This window comes from Sinocyclocheilus grahami, unplaced genomic scaffold (assembly GCF_001515645.1).
Source record: "Sinocyclocheilus grahami isolate Dianchi unplaced genomic scaffold, SAMN03320097.WGS_v1.1 scaffold273.1, whole genome shotgun sequence".
NCBI lineage: Eukaryota > Metazoa > Chordata > Actinopteri > Cypriniformes > Cyprinidae > Sinocyclocheilus > Sinocyclocheilus grahami.
Genome location: NW_015505452.1, coordinates 60185 through 76542, shown reverse-complemented (window position 1 = coordinate 76542; position 16358 = coordinate 60185). Strand labels below are relative to the sequence as shown.

General features: G+C 36.9%; 1 protein-coding gene across 1 annotated transcript in view; it reads left to right on the top strand.

Moving 5' to 3' along the window:
• ephb3a (eph receptor B3a) overlaps window positions 1-15582 on the top strand; it is a 38752-nt gene extending 23170 nt beyond the window's left edge. The window contains exons 12-16 of the mRNA XM_016291535.1: window positions 1474-1721; window positions 5552-5767; window positions 7391-7540; window positions 10049-10242; window positions 14309-15582. Coding sequence (XP_016147021.1) covers window positions 1474-1721; window positions 5552-5767; window positions 7391-7540; window positions 10049-10242; window positions 14309-14417 — 917 coding nt within the window. The 3' untranslated portion in view covers window positions 14418-15582. The remainder of the gene's footprint in view (window positions 1-1473; window positions 1722-5551; window positions 5768-7390; window positions 7541-10048; window positions 10243-14308) is intronic.
• The last annotated feature ends 776 nt before the right edge of the window (window positions 15583-16358 follow it).

Genomic DNA, 16358 nt, shown 5'->3' with positions numbered 1-16358 from the left:
GGAATTGGGTTTGTACAACTTAACCACTGAATTCTAGTCGTGTCCATTTTTGGAAGGCCAACCAAAGTAGTTTCATTTTCACAACGAAATACAGCGTCACACACGGCGGCCTAGAGTGAGCAGAGGCCGGGGGCTATAGTGAGCAGAGGCGGGTGGGCTTGAGAATGAAGGAGCATCCGGAAGGACATGTGACGACTCTGCTTCGTCCACGGTGAAAGCCGATCCGGCGATCCACAGCCCAAAGTTTTAGTATATCCTCAGCAACCAGCACGGATCAGCTCCAGGCATGACGAAGCAGATATCGTCCTCTTTTGGAAGACCAAACAAAGTTTCGCTTTCACACCGAATCACACAGTGCCTTCATGACATGGCGGCGGCAACAACAATACTACAGCGAGAATAAAAGTTACGCCTTCTTTCTTTGTGTGAACATTTGGGTGGCGTTATGCAGATCTTCCCACATATCGACGTAGATATGTGGGGGCGTGTTAGAACGAGGCGTTTTAGGTAGGCGTGGCTGACTCTTAACTTTTATAAAGAATATCTCTTTGGATTTGAGACTTTAGTCTTTGCAACTTTACAGATCTTCTTTATGCACCAAGAGCTTGTAACACTTTAAAGAGAAAGGAAAAATTGAAATCGCATCATATGACCCCTTTAAGGCTATGTTTATTTAATCCAAATTAAAGTAAAAATACTAGTATTGTGAAATGTTGTTACAATTTCAATGCCAAGCTACATTATCCATGGCCTTCAGTGTCAGATGATTTCTGAAGGATCATTCTGATATGCTGATTTGATGCTCAAGAAACATTTGTTATTATTATCAGTGTGGAAAACAGCTGCTTAATAACTTAGTTGCATTCTATAATTTACATTAAGTGTTTTTGTCCTTTATGTCCATAATCCCTATAAGAACAGATGTGCAACCTACCATTTAAGAACCACTGCCTAGGAATTAATATTTTACAATATTTATTTATAATTGTTTATAATAAACCATATTCTTGAGAGATGAAGTAGAGTGTTTATTCTGTAACTAACCATATGCATGCTGCTTGCTGCCTTTACCTATGTTTTTTTATTATTATTTATCTATCCCTGTGCTTGTGTTTGGCCACTCCCATGTTTTCGATCTGAATCAATTCCCTCCACCTCATTTCAAACTTTCACATCCAGAATCCAGGCCCAAAACTCCCACAACCCTTAAATTCCTGTCTCCTCCTTCTCCACAGCGTGTCCCTAAACTCCTCTCTCACCCTCTCTCTCCATCTGTCCCCTGCCTATTCAAACCCTAAACTGCTGCTATCCGTTCTTTTATCTCGTTCGCACTTTCCTTGGTTTTCAGCGGTGCATCATTTCTTCCCTCAAATGATTTTTTGATCCTGAGCTCAAACCAATAATCCTCCCTCTCCCTCACACCCCCACCCCACCCCACTCCCTCTCTCCTCTTCCTCTGTTCCATTCCTTCAGGAGAGTTTGGGGAGGTGTGTCGAGGCCGACTCAAGCAGCCTGGCCGAAAGGAAACAACCGTGGCCATCAAGACGCTGAAGGCGGGCTACACGGAGCGCCAGAGACGAGACTTCCTTAGCGAGGCCAGCATCATGGGCCAGTTTGACCATCCCAATGTCATCCACTTGGAGGGCGTTCTGACCAGGAGTTGCCCGGTGCTTATTGTTACGGAGTTCATGGAGAACGGAGCACTCGACTCCTTCCTAAGAGTAAGAATGGGATCATATTTAATGCAAAACTGCTTTATTGCATTAGCCTTACTTATTTGCTTTCTCAGTAAACAGCATCAGGAGCTGAGCCCATGGGCATTTCAGACATCATTAGTTATATATTAGTTTATAACTTAAGCTAAGTTATCCAGGTTAACATGTTTCTAACCCTGTTAAATTTCCTCACTGGTACATTTGACAAAAATATTGGCTAATTCTTAAAAAGGTTACCATTCTTGTTCATCATAATGCATAATACACTTTCTTCTGGAACTAATAAAGTCCACAATCAAATGTATACTGCTTTAATAACTAAAACTGGAATAAAAGACAATCAAATGTATGGAATATTCATTCACCAGAGGCCTTTACAGCACATGCATGCTAAACTGGTAATAGTAACAAGAAAAGTAAATAAAATAAAAACTATGAAATATGAATATAAATAAAAGAAGCCATCTAAACATACAAATTGATCATAAAAAAAGAAACTTTAAAGCTTGTTTTAAACCATGTATTATGTTAAATTTCTAGGTATAATCATTATGTTTGTTATGTAACTGGATTCAATAAAAATCACACTATTAAAAACAAAACAAAAAAATCAGGTAAAAACAGTAAATATTTAACATTAACAGTTCTCACACAAGTAAACATGAAAACACATGATTTTTAAAACTGTATTTAAACATTTGTTTTTCAAAAAAAAAAATAGAATTTTCTTAACAGTATTTTAAATATTTTATTTGACTTCAAATTTGGGTCACACTTTATTGTAAGGTCCAATTCTCGCTATTAACAAACCGTTAGCTACAACTTTTGCCTCAATAAACTCCTAATTTGCTGCTTATTAATGATTAGTAAGGTAGAAGTTTAGTATTGGGTAGGATTATGGATGTAGAATATGGTCATGCAGAATATGTGCTTTATAATTACTAATAAACAACCAATATGTTAATAATAGGCATGCTAATAAGCAACTACTTAATAGTGAGAATTGGTCCCTACACTAAACTGTTACCAAATTTAGTTTGTGTGCTTTCCTGAAACTAAAACAGTAGAGCACTAGCAATGCAAAGATTGATTCTTGGCGAAATTCACATGCATGAACTGATAGTTCAGAGCTAGTAGTTGAGAAATCATGAAATTTGAGGGCCAAACTGACCCATTAACATGAAAATCGCAATAGAAATTGTATATGCATGTTCCACAACATTTCAGAGAGTTGAAACTTTGCAGGCATGTTCATGACCCTAAATGAGAAATACAATTTCTCAAAAAAATAAATAAATAAATAAATCCTAGGTTTACAAGTGTTTCTGACAACTCAAAAATGTGTTATGGATCAAACTGACCCAGGACATAATGTAAGGGTTAATTACACACCTGCATCTCAGTCAAACTCATCAAATCAGTATATCAGTATGCATCTAGTCTAATATTCCTCTTTTACAGAGTTGAAATCAACTGTGAAATTCACTTTCTTTCCCTACATTTTTTCCTTGTACCTGTCCATGGTGCCATCATTGCTGTGAGTGATTCAAAATGACAAATTTCACTGGTTTTGGCTGAAAAGTACCCACTGCTACGCATAAAATAGACCACTTTAGCTTTGACATTTAATAAATGCTTTATAATAAATGTAGAGAATGTTGTAGTTTTTTCTCACCTCAAACCATCCCACAATCTGTGTCTTTGAGACTCAGTTCTACACAAATTCTACTCAATTCTACACAAAGCGTTTTAAAATGCACCCCATTTATACTGCTGGCAACGCAATGTGACGAACTAGAACACTCCCATTATAATGAAAGAAACTGTTGAGTCGTGTTGCATTGCTCGCGTGCGGTCTAGATGAGGTGTTAAAATACATCAATCGCATATTAAATCAAGTGTCATTGCAATAAAAATTGCTGCAGTGCATACATTAAAAAGAATGAAAGAAAAAGACCCAGCGTTTTCAAAAATGTGCAGCTTTTGAGAAATATTCAGGCCTACGCCTTTCCTTTAGCCTGGTGCTAAGAAGAAGAAAAAAAGCTTGGCTTCATAATCTTTCATCAAAATGTAATAACCCTTTCAATCAATTCCCGATGGACAAAATCAAGTTTCACTGAATATTCTGTTTCAATCTGAAGCACGTCACATTACTTTACATAACTTAAAGTAAGCCAGAACTTCTTTTGCGTTGACAGGGGAATTTGATAACCCCTCAGCATTAAACAGTTATTCATGGTTCTTTAGACAGAACCTTGCTTCACCTTTAACTTGTGTCAACGTCTGGCATTTCAAAACCTTAAAAATACCATAATAATCTTGTGAGAACTTGTATAGTCCCTCAGTTTCTACAGTAACACTTGATAAACAGTTCAGACATCCAGAGGTGGGATGTTCTTGCTCTGTCTGACCACCAAGCAGATGACACAACTTAAAGCCCACCCAACCAGTCCATCATTCCCCGACATCTTCCTACGGCACAGCTTGTACTCACACAAAGTCCAGCCAGGGACACAAGCGCACTCATTTCCACGCATGCACACAAACACGCTTCTAAAAATATCTGTAAGAACAAGCTTTGGCATGATTCATCTTCAAATTTAGAAGAAAAAAAAAGCATCAACATCAAAATCTCGTACCAGAATGTTTATCGTCACTGGAGCCAAACCAAGTGAGAATGGCTACAGACGTGATGATGTCCTTTTGCTTGGAGGCTTAGCATGAACCATGTGCTATTTGTGAACAGTAGACTTGTGAATTTCCCCTTAGAGGTTTCTTTTAACACCCGAACTTGGGCTGTAGCATTACTTTTTTATGTTGGACATAAAACCTTAATAAAAGACAAGATCTCTCTCTCTTATGCTCAACAAGGCTGCATTTTATTTGATCAAAAATACAGTGAAAATATTAAATAATATTAAGGACTATTAAAAAATAGTTTTCTATTTTAATATATGTTACAGTGTAATTCATTCCAGTGATATAAAGCTGAATTTCTAGCATCATTACTCCAGTCTTCAGTGTCACACGATCATTCAGAAATCATTCTAATATGCTGGTTTGCTGCTCAAGAAACTTGTATATTTATATACGTATAATATTATATTCAAAAGAGCAGCATTTATTTGAAATGGAAATCTTTTGTAGCATAAATGTTTTAAATGTCCCTTTTGATCAGTTTAATAAGCTCTGTCTCAATAAAAATATTAAATTATACCCCCTCCCCCTTAATTTGTTATTAATTTTTAAATGTCTATTAGGCACTGTTTAATCTATGTTGCATGTGAACCTATATTTAATGTAGTTTGGATCATATCTTCTAATTTATGCCAAAATGCAGTGGAGATTTATTTGATGCACGGCCATTGACGTGATAGCAAATGGAGTTGCCGATAAGCCCATTTATTTTGCTGTCCCAACTCTGTACGATAATATGGTCATTTGCGTTTTATTATTAGAATTTAGCATTGTTTTATTCCTGCTCTGATCCTATCCGAACAGACTTGCAGCCCACCGCTTCAGAGTTTCTCCGTTCAGAATATGAAAATGAAAACATGTGGCTTTGATATTCTATGTGAAGTGTGTAATTGAATTACGCTTTCAAATATTCAGTGCTATTGCAAAGGAAATTCCTCCATGAGGATTAGCTTTGTGGAAACACTTCTTCATAGCATTGGCATCCTGATACTCTGAAGAAGATTACGGGCTGCTGCGAGTAGAATTAGTCCAGCGGCTCTGTCAGAGTCAGGCTGATTAGAACGAGTAGAACTGGTGTAGTGCCGTGTTTACATCTGTTAATGTCACTCTCCCTCTTCTATTGTACTGTTCCCGCTCAGCTGAACGATGGCAGGTTTACTGTAACGCAGCTGGTTGGCATGTTGAGGGGGATCGCAGCTGGCATGAAGTATCTGTCCGACATGAACTTTGTCCACCGTGACCTGGCTGCCCGCAACGTGCTTGTCAACAGCAACCTGGTGTGCAAAGTGTCCGATTTTGGCCTCTCTCGCTTTTTGGATGAGAACTCGTCGGACCCCACCTACACCAGCTCATTGGTGAGTTTGGTTAAGGTCACGCTTGTTTGCTCTTTTTACATAATAATACAAAAGCAATAATGAAATATCCCTGTTCCAATAAATCCTACAATCCCCACTAAGCCATTATAGTAGCTTATCTTAAGTACTTTGTCTGTACAAATTGGTAACCAGTACACTTAGTACAGACAGTTCTTTCCTTTATAAATAATAAAATAAATAATCATATAAAAATGTATTATTAATTTAATTTAATTTAATAAAATGGACATAACTTTAGCTATTCCAGGCCATGGAACTCTGGAACAGCCTACCAGTTTTTATTAGAACTGCCTCTACACTGCATGAGTTTAAAGCAAAACTCAAAACCCATCTTTTTTTCTCTGGCTTTTAATTGTATAGTTAATTGTGCTGTGTCTGGTGTTTTCTTTGCTGTAATTCATGTTGTTTATGGTGTTAATGTTGATGATATTTGATTTATTGTACAGCACTTTGGTCAACAATTGTTGTTTTTAGTGGTGCTATATAAATACATTTGAGTTGAGTTGAGATGAGATGCAATTTAAAAATATATATAGTTTTCCATGGTCCATTTTATTAACTATTATGTTATTATACTATTATTACTATATTATTATTGCTATTATTACAACTAACTATGTTAGTTGTGTATGTTAGCATAGATGATGGTGCTATCATTTGTATTTTAATTGGTAATCATGATATCAGTTGGCAATACCATGGTACTTTGCTTTACACCATAATATTTAACGATTACCATACCATGGTATTTACAGTACATGTTATTTCAAAGGATACTATTATACCTTGCATAGGCTGTGGTATTTATGTACTCGATACATCTCCAAAACCATGTTAGCATGGTGCTCTTTGGAATTTTTTGTTAGTTTATTAACCTGAAAGACCCCATGAAATCATGTTTTGTGGATTTCAGTCTCTGAGGGAATTTTCAGAGAGCATTTGATCGAAATCCAGGTGCCTGACAGAAATGTGGCGATATCTGCGCTTTACAGATACAGTGTGCATTAAGAATTGATAAGAACAGCCTTGACCATCAGAATCAGGAGTACAGATGGCATACTTGATATGTGGAAGAAGCCTGTCTCTATCTCTGTCTGTTGGAAACATATGGATGTAGTCAGTACAGTACGTGATGGCTTGTTCAGTGTGTCCGACATGATAAGCTACGGATAAGGGAATTGAATGACTAGAATCCCGAATAAATCCTTTCATTTATTTTTAGCATCTACATCAACTCTTTTGGCTAAAAATGTTAAGTAAACATTTGTGTCGTTAGTAGTCAGTGAAGATTTAGCACTATAGCATGCTCATTTAGCTCGTACTTTGCTTGGATCAGTGTATTGATTAGTCTTCCCGTTCACGTTGTCTGTTTGAGGGATAGATCAAACCGTTATGTTTCTAGTTAGATTCCTGCCATTTTATTTTTACTGGTTTTCATCTCAGATTAATGAACCCAGCCGGGTGCCCCGTGGGGAGGAAGCCGTGAGTAGGGGCCGAGTCTTAGCGCTAATTAGGCAGCTGAAGACTCAAGCCATGTCGTTGGTTTTAAAGTCTGTGTTTGAATTTAATGGCTTCTCTGTGTGTATGTGTGTAATTGTGTAGGGGGGAAAGATCCCAATCCGCTGGACCGCCCCCGAGGCCATCGCATTCAGAAAGTTCACCTCTGCGAGTGATGTGTGGAGCTACGGGATCGTGATGTGGGAGGTTATGTCATTCGGGGAGCGGCCATACTGGGACATGAGCAATCAAGATGTATGTCAACCTTTTATGTTACTTTACAGATTAATCTCATGAAATCTCATGTTTAGGTGACATTTTAGTCCAAAATGAGAAGAAATTGGATTTTGGATGTTTAAACTATTTTATATTGTGACATTATTTTCATGACAATTAGTCATATTTCTTTTCAAAATTTGAATACTCTAATGTATCCGGATTTTCTCATCAATCCCTGTAATTCTCATATTATGAATGAATGATGCATTTATATAGCGCTTTAGATTTATATAAAATACTTTATATATTTCTGCGGAAATTAAATTAAGAAAATCATTGTGTTACAGTATTAACAACAGAAAAAATACTGTATTATTTTTGTATTATTTTTAATAATAATAATATAGGTAATTCAATAAATACTACACTAAACACTTAATATTTAATATTTAAAAGATATATTATTTGTTTGCATCACAGCAATGAGAATTACATTTTCCATGCATTTATTATAATGCATTTATGATTATTTATATAGTAAAATAATTATATTAATATATATATATATATGTAGTTATTATATATTAATATAATGAATATATTAATTCTTATTTTTATTAATAGCAATTATTCATACTTTTATTTTATTTATTAACAATAAAAAACACAACTTTGATCAAATAAAAGGTAGTTTTTTGTTTTGTTTTGGGGTTTTGTTTGTTTTTTTGTTGTTTTTTTCCCCGATAATTCTCAGTGGTGACTCTCATATACAGGTGCATCTCAAAAAATTTGAATATCGTGAAAAAGTTGTTTTTTTTGGTAACTTATTTCAAAAAGTTAAACTTTCATATATTCTAGATTCATTACATGTAAATATATATATCTTTTTTTTACGATTAGAGCTAACAGCTCATGAAAGTCAAAAATCCAGTATCTCAAAATATTCGAATTTTTACATTTGAGTTTCATTAAATGACCATCCCTACAGTATAAATTCCAGGTATCTATTGTTCTTTGAAACTACAATAATGGGTAAGACTGCTGACTTGGCAATGGTCCAGATGACAATCATTGACACCCTCCACAAAGAGGGTAAGTCACAGAAGGTCATTACTGAAAGGGGTGGCTGTTCAGAGTGCTGTATCAAAGCATATTAAATGCAAAGTTGACTGGAAGGAAGAAATTGGGTAGGAAAGGTGCGCAAGCATCAGGGATGACTGCAAGCTTGAGAATACTGTCAAGCAAAGCCGATTCAAACACTTGGGAGAGCTTCACAAGGAGTGGACCATCAAGATTTTGGAGCACTTTATGCATCCATCTGCTGACAAGCTTTATGGAGATGCTGATTTCCTTTTCCAGCAGGACTTTAGCACCTGCCCACAATGCCAAAACCACTTCCAAGTGGTTTGCTGACCATGATATAACTGTGCTTGATTGGCCAGCCAACATGCCTGACCTGAACCCCATATGGAATCTATGGGATGTTTTCCAGAGAAAGATGAGAACCAGTCTATCCAACAATACAGATGAGCTGAAGGCTCAATGGTGCCTCAGCAGTGCCACAGGCTGATCGCTTCCATGCCACACTTCACCGATGCTGGAGTTTGTGCTAAAGGAGCCCCGACCAAGTATTGAGTGCATTAATGAACATACTTTAAAGAACTTGAACTTTTCTGTTTTGCAAATCCTTTTTTTGATTGATCTTAGGAAATATTCTGATATTTTGAGATACTGGATTTTTGACTTTCATGAGCTGTAAGCTCTAATCATCCAAACTAAAACAAAAAAAACCTTTGAAATGTTTTACTTTACATGCAGTGAATCTAGAATATATGAAAGTTTCACTTTTTGAAATAAGTAACAAAAAAAACGATATTCTAATTTTCTGAGATGCACCTGTATATGCTGATTTAAATCAGTATCGGCATTTTAAATAAAAATTACTATATATATTTATATATATATATATATATATATATATATATTTCTACTACCTTTATCAAATAAATGATAATACAACATATACTACAATTACAACTATGCTGAACACTAAACACTTCACATTTTTAATAATTTAATATAATATGAGAATGACTTTTTAAAATTACGTTAATGAAATTTGATAATGGGTTTGTATAAAAAGAGTAAATATTAATAGTCCTTTTTTTTAATGGGCCCTTCTTTTTGTGTAAGCAAAATATTATTATATTCCTTTATTTTGACTATGTGGTGAAATATGTCCCAGACAAATTCCTGACAGATTTCATGAGATCCATCCTTTCACATTTAATACTAATCTCTTTTATCAAAATGTTTATTATCTCTATTCAGTGCTATAGTGTATGCTGTTTTGTCTATATTGCAAGCACAACACTATGTGTTTTATTCTTAGATGCTCTTTTTTTCAACCCTATTAGTATTTATTATGGTTTAACGATTGTAACATTCTGGTCATATACTTTATGCCTAATAAAACTCTGCATACTGCCGAGTTTGTCCTAATGCAAAAGGACAGTGTAATTGCTCTGTCTGTTAATGCTGTAGGTAATGAACGCAGTGGAGCAGGACTACAGGCTGCCTCCTCCCATGGACTGCCCCGCAGTGCTGCACCAGCTCATGCTGGAGTGCTGGGTGAAGGAGCGGAACATGAGGCCGCGCTTCGGACAGATCGTCAGCACACTTGACAAGCTCCTCCGCAATGCCGCAAGCCTCAAAGTGCTTACCAGCACACACTCCGGGTGAGCAGAACACAGGCCAGATTAGACACGGGTCAATTATGACTTTGACTAACAGGAAAAGACGGGTCTTCCCACTGAAATATAGTTTCATAGTTACATAGTTTGTGAAATCCCAATTGGCAGAGTATGCGGGAAATAGTATGCCATTACTGCTACTTTTACTGCTAAGCACGAAAATGTATTATAATTATAAAAATTTTCATTAGATTGTATTGCTCAGAGATAGCTTTTTCATGAATCAGGATACAAAGTGGAGTTTGGAGGTATATGTCATTTAAGTATCAACTTGTCTCCTATAAATTATAAATTATCATATAAAAATGTTAAAAAAAAAAAAAAAAATTATCACTTTCATTTTATTTAATTCTTTTAATTATTTAATTTTTTTAAATAAAAAGTAATCACTTTAATTTTCAATTCAAGTACAAGAAAAAAAAACTATTAAAATAAAAAGTCTAAAACTGACTATCAAGTTGCAGTTGCAAGATACATTCACTTTTGCACAATATACAGTTTAAATTACAAGAAATAAAGTCACAGGTGTGATCACATTGTGCGACGTAAAGTCAGTTACAAAAAACTAACTCAGTTTCAAGACAAAGTAACATTGTGATATTGAAAATGACAATTAGAAGTCGTAATGGTGTGATATAGTCACCTTGCACAGTATAAAGTTGAAATTACAAGAAATAAAATCAAGACTATTTGCAATACAAAGTCACATTGTGAGACTTAAAATGACATTTATGAGAATCAAAGATGCAATGTGACTGATATGTAAAGTCACATTGCGGGATATAAAGTCACATTTATGAGAAACAATGTGGCGATTTCAAAAAGTTACAGTTGCGAGATAAAGTCGCACTGTGACTTTCAAAATGACAGTTACAAGAATCAAAGAGGCAACTGTGATATTTAACATTGTGGGATGTAGTCGCATTTGTGAGAAACATAATCACAGTTGCAATAGTCACATTGTCACAAAAAAATCACATTGAGAGATTTTAAATGCCAACTAAAAGTCACTATTAAAAGATATCTTTTGTGCAAACTAATGTTTCAATTTACAAGAAAGTCACATTTTGAGATTTGAAATACCGTTGCTCAAAACATCTATAAAAATAGCTCAAAATAAAAATGGTGGCATATAATGAGGGTATAGAGTTAAAAGTGAATAAGCACTTAGACTAAACTCAGATTGTTCAGTCTTGTAGAGAATTGAAGAAGAGAAGTTTTCGTGTTCCCTGACATTTGACTGATGTTTGTAAATCTAAGCACAATTTGTGACATTACTGAGATCTCGACATAAGGGGATGTGGGATTACTAGGGAGAAACGTCTGAGAAACAGGAAACTTTGCTCTTTATTCTGTCTCACTGCAGTCTAGGAGAAACAATGGAGATATTAAAAAGAGATCTATCTTTCCTACGGGTAAAGCACAAGCTGATTTTTTAAACTGAATGTGTGCAGCAAAATACCTATCACGATAAGCTTACCCCTCCCCGCGCCTCACTATGCAAATCATTGTTTGCCGTGTAGGGCTGTTTCCCACATCCAACTCTTCACAATAAGCAGTTTCAACCACATAAATTATCCAGCAAATAAATGCAATCCATAACACTGCTGAGTCTGACTTAGTCAAAATAAGCACAATCATTTCACTTGCGTTTGTAAATGCGCTGCTCTCACCTCGAGCGCTTTGAACCGCACCGTCTTGGGAACGGAGTAACGGCTGACTTACACACAGTGCAGTGCCCTTTCCTCTTCACTGGCTGCTGTGTCTGCTCGCTGGGGAAGCTGGTTCGGTTCAGACTAGGGCTAGTGGAGGTGGCGGAGAGAGCTTAATAAGGGAGATGGAGGAGATGCTAAAAGAGAGCAATGACTTTAATTAGTCGGCTAATGAGCTTTTTAATGTGCCGGCAGTGGAGCCCCGTGCCTAACGGTCGAGTGTGTACGGGTGCGCGTGTGGGCACGTCATGCCTCTGCGTGACGCTGCATGCTGATGGCCTGTGTATGATTCATTTATTTTTGCATCTGTATGCACGAGCAGCCCTGGCCAGGCTGTTGACATGCCATGATCCAATCTCCAGAGACAGCTGTGTGTCTGCGTGCGTGATTACTGTTCTCATTTGAATGAGAGTGTACACATTTGGCCTTTTTTTATTCGAAATTGAAGGAACAGTTTACCTCAAAATGAAAATACCGTCGTCACTCCCTCTCATGTTGTTCCAAACCTATATGCTGAATTTTTTTCACTGTTAATCAATATTAGGAATTTTTGAAGAATCTTTACACAGCTCTTTCTGCACTAGAGTTGTACGTCATCCAGAATTGAATTGAGAATGGCTCCAATTCAGTTTCTAAATTAAAATGAAGTAGCAGACAGAATTTAAATTTGAATTTGATGGTATTTAAAAGATAATTATATAGAGAAATGGATAGATAGATGGAGGGATGGATAGACAGGTGGACGCATGTATAGATGGATGGATGGAAGAAGAGACAAATATGGGTGGATGTGTTAATAAATGGCTGGCTGGATAAAGAAACAAGAGAGAGAGAGATGGATGAATTGGACAGGTGGATGAATGGATGGATGAGAGACAAATATATGGGTGGATAGGTGGATGGATGGATGGATGGATGGAGAGAATTATAGAGGATGGATAGATAGATGGAAGGATGGGTAGACAGATGGACACATATATAGATGGATGGATGGAAGGAGAGACAAATATGGGTGGATGTGTTAATAAATGGCTGGCTGGAAAAAGAAATGTGGGTGGCTGAGTTAATGGATGGATGGATGGTGTAACAAATGTTCAAGAGGGTAGAAGGAAGAAGACAGGATCGGCTTGCTGGGACGCGAGCTTTATTTAAATTCCTTCCCGCACTGTACACACCACGGCGCTCACTCAGCGCGGTAAGATTCACAGTCAATAACTCATAACAAACAGAATGCAACTGGCTTCCGTGTATCTACACCCGTCTTCCCGGGTCGCTCGCGTACCCAGACTGTCTCTCCCCCATCCCGTTCCAGGTGGCCTCTTTTATCCGGTCTCTCCACACCAATTACTGAAACAAGACACAGGTGTTTATCGTTTGTACTTGACCCACTTACGCACCGCTCGTCTCCTGCCTCTCTCTCCCGATGCAGGCCTCGCTGAACCCCGCCCCTCCTGCCACAGATGGAAATACAAATATATGGATGGATGGATGGATGGACAAATACATGGGGGGATGGGTTAATGGATGGATGAAGAGACAAATATATGGATGGATGGATGGATGGATGGATGAATGGAGAGACAAATATATGGGTGGATAGGTTAATGGATGGATAAGAGAAATATATGGGTGGATGGGTTAATGGATTGATGGGTGGAGAGACAAATATATGGGTGGGTGGATGAATGGATGGATGGATGGATGATGGATTGATAGAGAGATAGTGATGGATAGATAGTTGGAGGAATGGATAGATGGATGGACAGATAAACTCATATGTATATATGGATGGGTGTATGGATGGATGAATAGAGAGATAAATATATAGAGATGGATGAAGAGACAAATATATGGATGGATGGATGGATGGATGGATGAATGGAGAGACAAATATATGGGTGGATAGGTTAATGGATGGATAAGAGAAATATATGGGTGGATGGGTTAATGGATTGATGGGTGGATGATGGATTGATAGAGAGATAGTGATGGATAGATAGTTGGAGGAATGGATAGATGGATGGACAGATAAACTCATATGTATATATGGATGGGTGTATGGATGGATGAATAGAGAGATAAATATATAGAGGGATGGGTGGACAGATAGAGAGAGAGAGAGAGACGGATGAATTGGACTGATGGATGGATGGATGGCGAGACAAATATTTGGAGGCATGGATGGATGGATAGTTTATAATTAATTCTCAGTGTGGTGTATGACATCTGTCTTTTTGACATTAAATAACTATGCCTTGAAACAAAAACCTTCAGTGCTGTCATATGTCAGTGTTTCCTGCATTAGCTGATTTTTGCATTTTGTATTTCTCTCTCTGTAGTGATCTCTGTCGAGTTGGCGGGACCCTGCCGGGCCATCAGAGGAAGAGTATAGGAGATGCACAAGACATGAAACAACAAATGAGCCAAACTCTGCCCATACGGGTTTGACTGATTAAAAAAACACCTGCTGAGCCTCCAGGCTAGCAACAAATTCCCATTTGAAGAGTAAACCTCACTGGGACAATCCATAAAAAGCCAATGGAAAATTACTGGAGCCGACTATTGCTTGAAGAGCCAATGGAAAACCTGTATACAATTTGGGACAGTGTCGCACCCCTCCCAAGCAGCCTGTGGAAAACTACAGCGTGTCCAATGGAAAACTGTATGGGCCTGACGGGCAGCCTGTGAATGGGGCACCTGGGCGGTGCTGGGAAAACACAGCACATGTTAATTGGAATTCTGTATGATGGCGCCTCAGGCAATCGTCTTTGTTCTTTCCCTCCCTTTTGTCATGACTTTCTCGTGTTTACACTGAATTTTGATTACATGGATTAAATTGACGACGTTTCTACTTCTCAGGTTTAGTTTGCATGTGTGCATGTGTTTCTCTAATGGCAAAAAGCGATCACTCTCTTCCATAACTCCAATCCCTTCCATTCTTCCTCTCATTTGCCGAGGCCACAAACGATGAGACGGACTCGAGAATTATAAGCTAACTGTAATAATGTTTTAAAAATGTATTAAATGTAAGCCCGGGCTGTTTGATGTTGGCTTGAGGATATTTTGCCACTCTTTTTCCCTCAAAGACTTGCTTCTTCTGATCTTTTCTTCATATTGAAGAAAGGAAGAGAGGAGTGGAACACATGAAAGCCAGGATGGACTCAAACTGAAACTTTCAGAAAGAGAAGAGGACATTTTCAAAGAATGGAAAGTCCTTTAAGGGCAAGTTGACTTCAGAAAAGCGGATTGTTACGATTCAGAAAAAGTGTTTTATTTACCTCTGTTGTATTTTGTCTTCCATGAAACGAGAGATTTCTGGAGGACTTTGGACTGTGATTTAGAAACTCCCGTTTCCCCTGCCTGTGAGCGAGGGGGAATTGTGCTCTGTGTGTGTATGCGTGTGTGTGTGTGTGTGTGTGTGTGTGTGTGTACAGTATGCTCATGTGTGCTTGAGAGCACCAATCGAGCTCTACAGCTTTACATGCATGCCATATTCAAAACTCAAACCTATCCGAGAGGTGAGATGACGACAGTTTGACTCGAGAGCTGTTGTTTGATGAATATTCCACTTATTTTAATTCAGTCTGTTCAAATATGCATAACTGTGTAAATAAATGCCTCATAAGAACTGAAGAGTCATTGACATGATTATAATGGCTGATTTACGAGACCCATGACACCCACATGAAATGTTCCAAACTACTTTATTTAGTGCATACTGCAACAAAACGCTACATTACTGGTTTTTGTTTCACACTCTATTGCACATGCAGCAATAGGCAATAATCAAATTACAATTTCCCTTAAAATATTTCCCCTCTCATATGAAGCACTAGGAAGTCAAGTTCATTTTAGTGAATCAGTTTGTTCAGGCAATTCATATGGTTAAAAAAAAATATTTGTCAAATCATTTGATTCCCTGCACAAATGATTTTAACTCTTTAAAAATATTGTGATTTTTTTTTTAATTATGCATTTAAGTATTAATTATTAATATTATCAATTAATATTAAACATTATATATCATGTAGAAGAATACTTATAATAACTGTTTTAATATTATTATAATAAATATGAATAAAATAATAAATTAGATATTAAATACATGTATTTAATAATAAATTATATAAATATATTTGATAATAAATTATATATTTATAATATTACAGTTAGAATTATTATATGTTAAAGGGTTAGTTCACCCAGAAATGAAAATTAGGTCCTAGGTGTATATGACTTTCTTCTTTCAGACGAATCCAGTCGGAGTTACATAAAAAATTGTCCTGGCTATTCCAAGCTTTATAATGGCAGTGGGTGGGTGTTTTTTTTAACAGTCCAAAAGAAGACAAATAAAGCGCATCCATCCATAATAAACAGTGTCACACACAG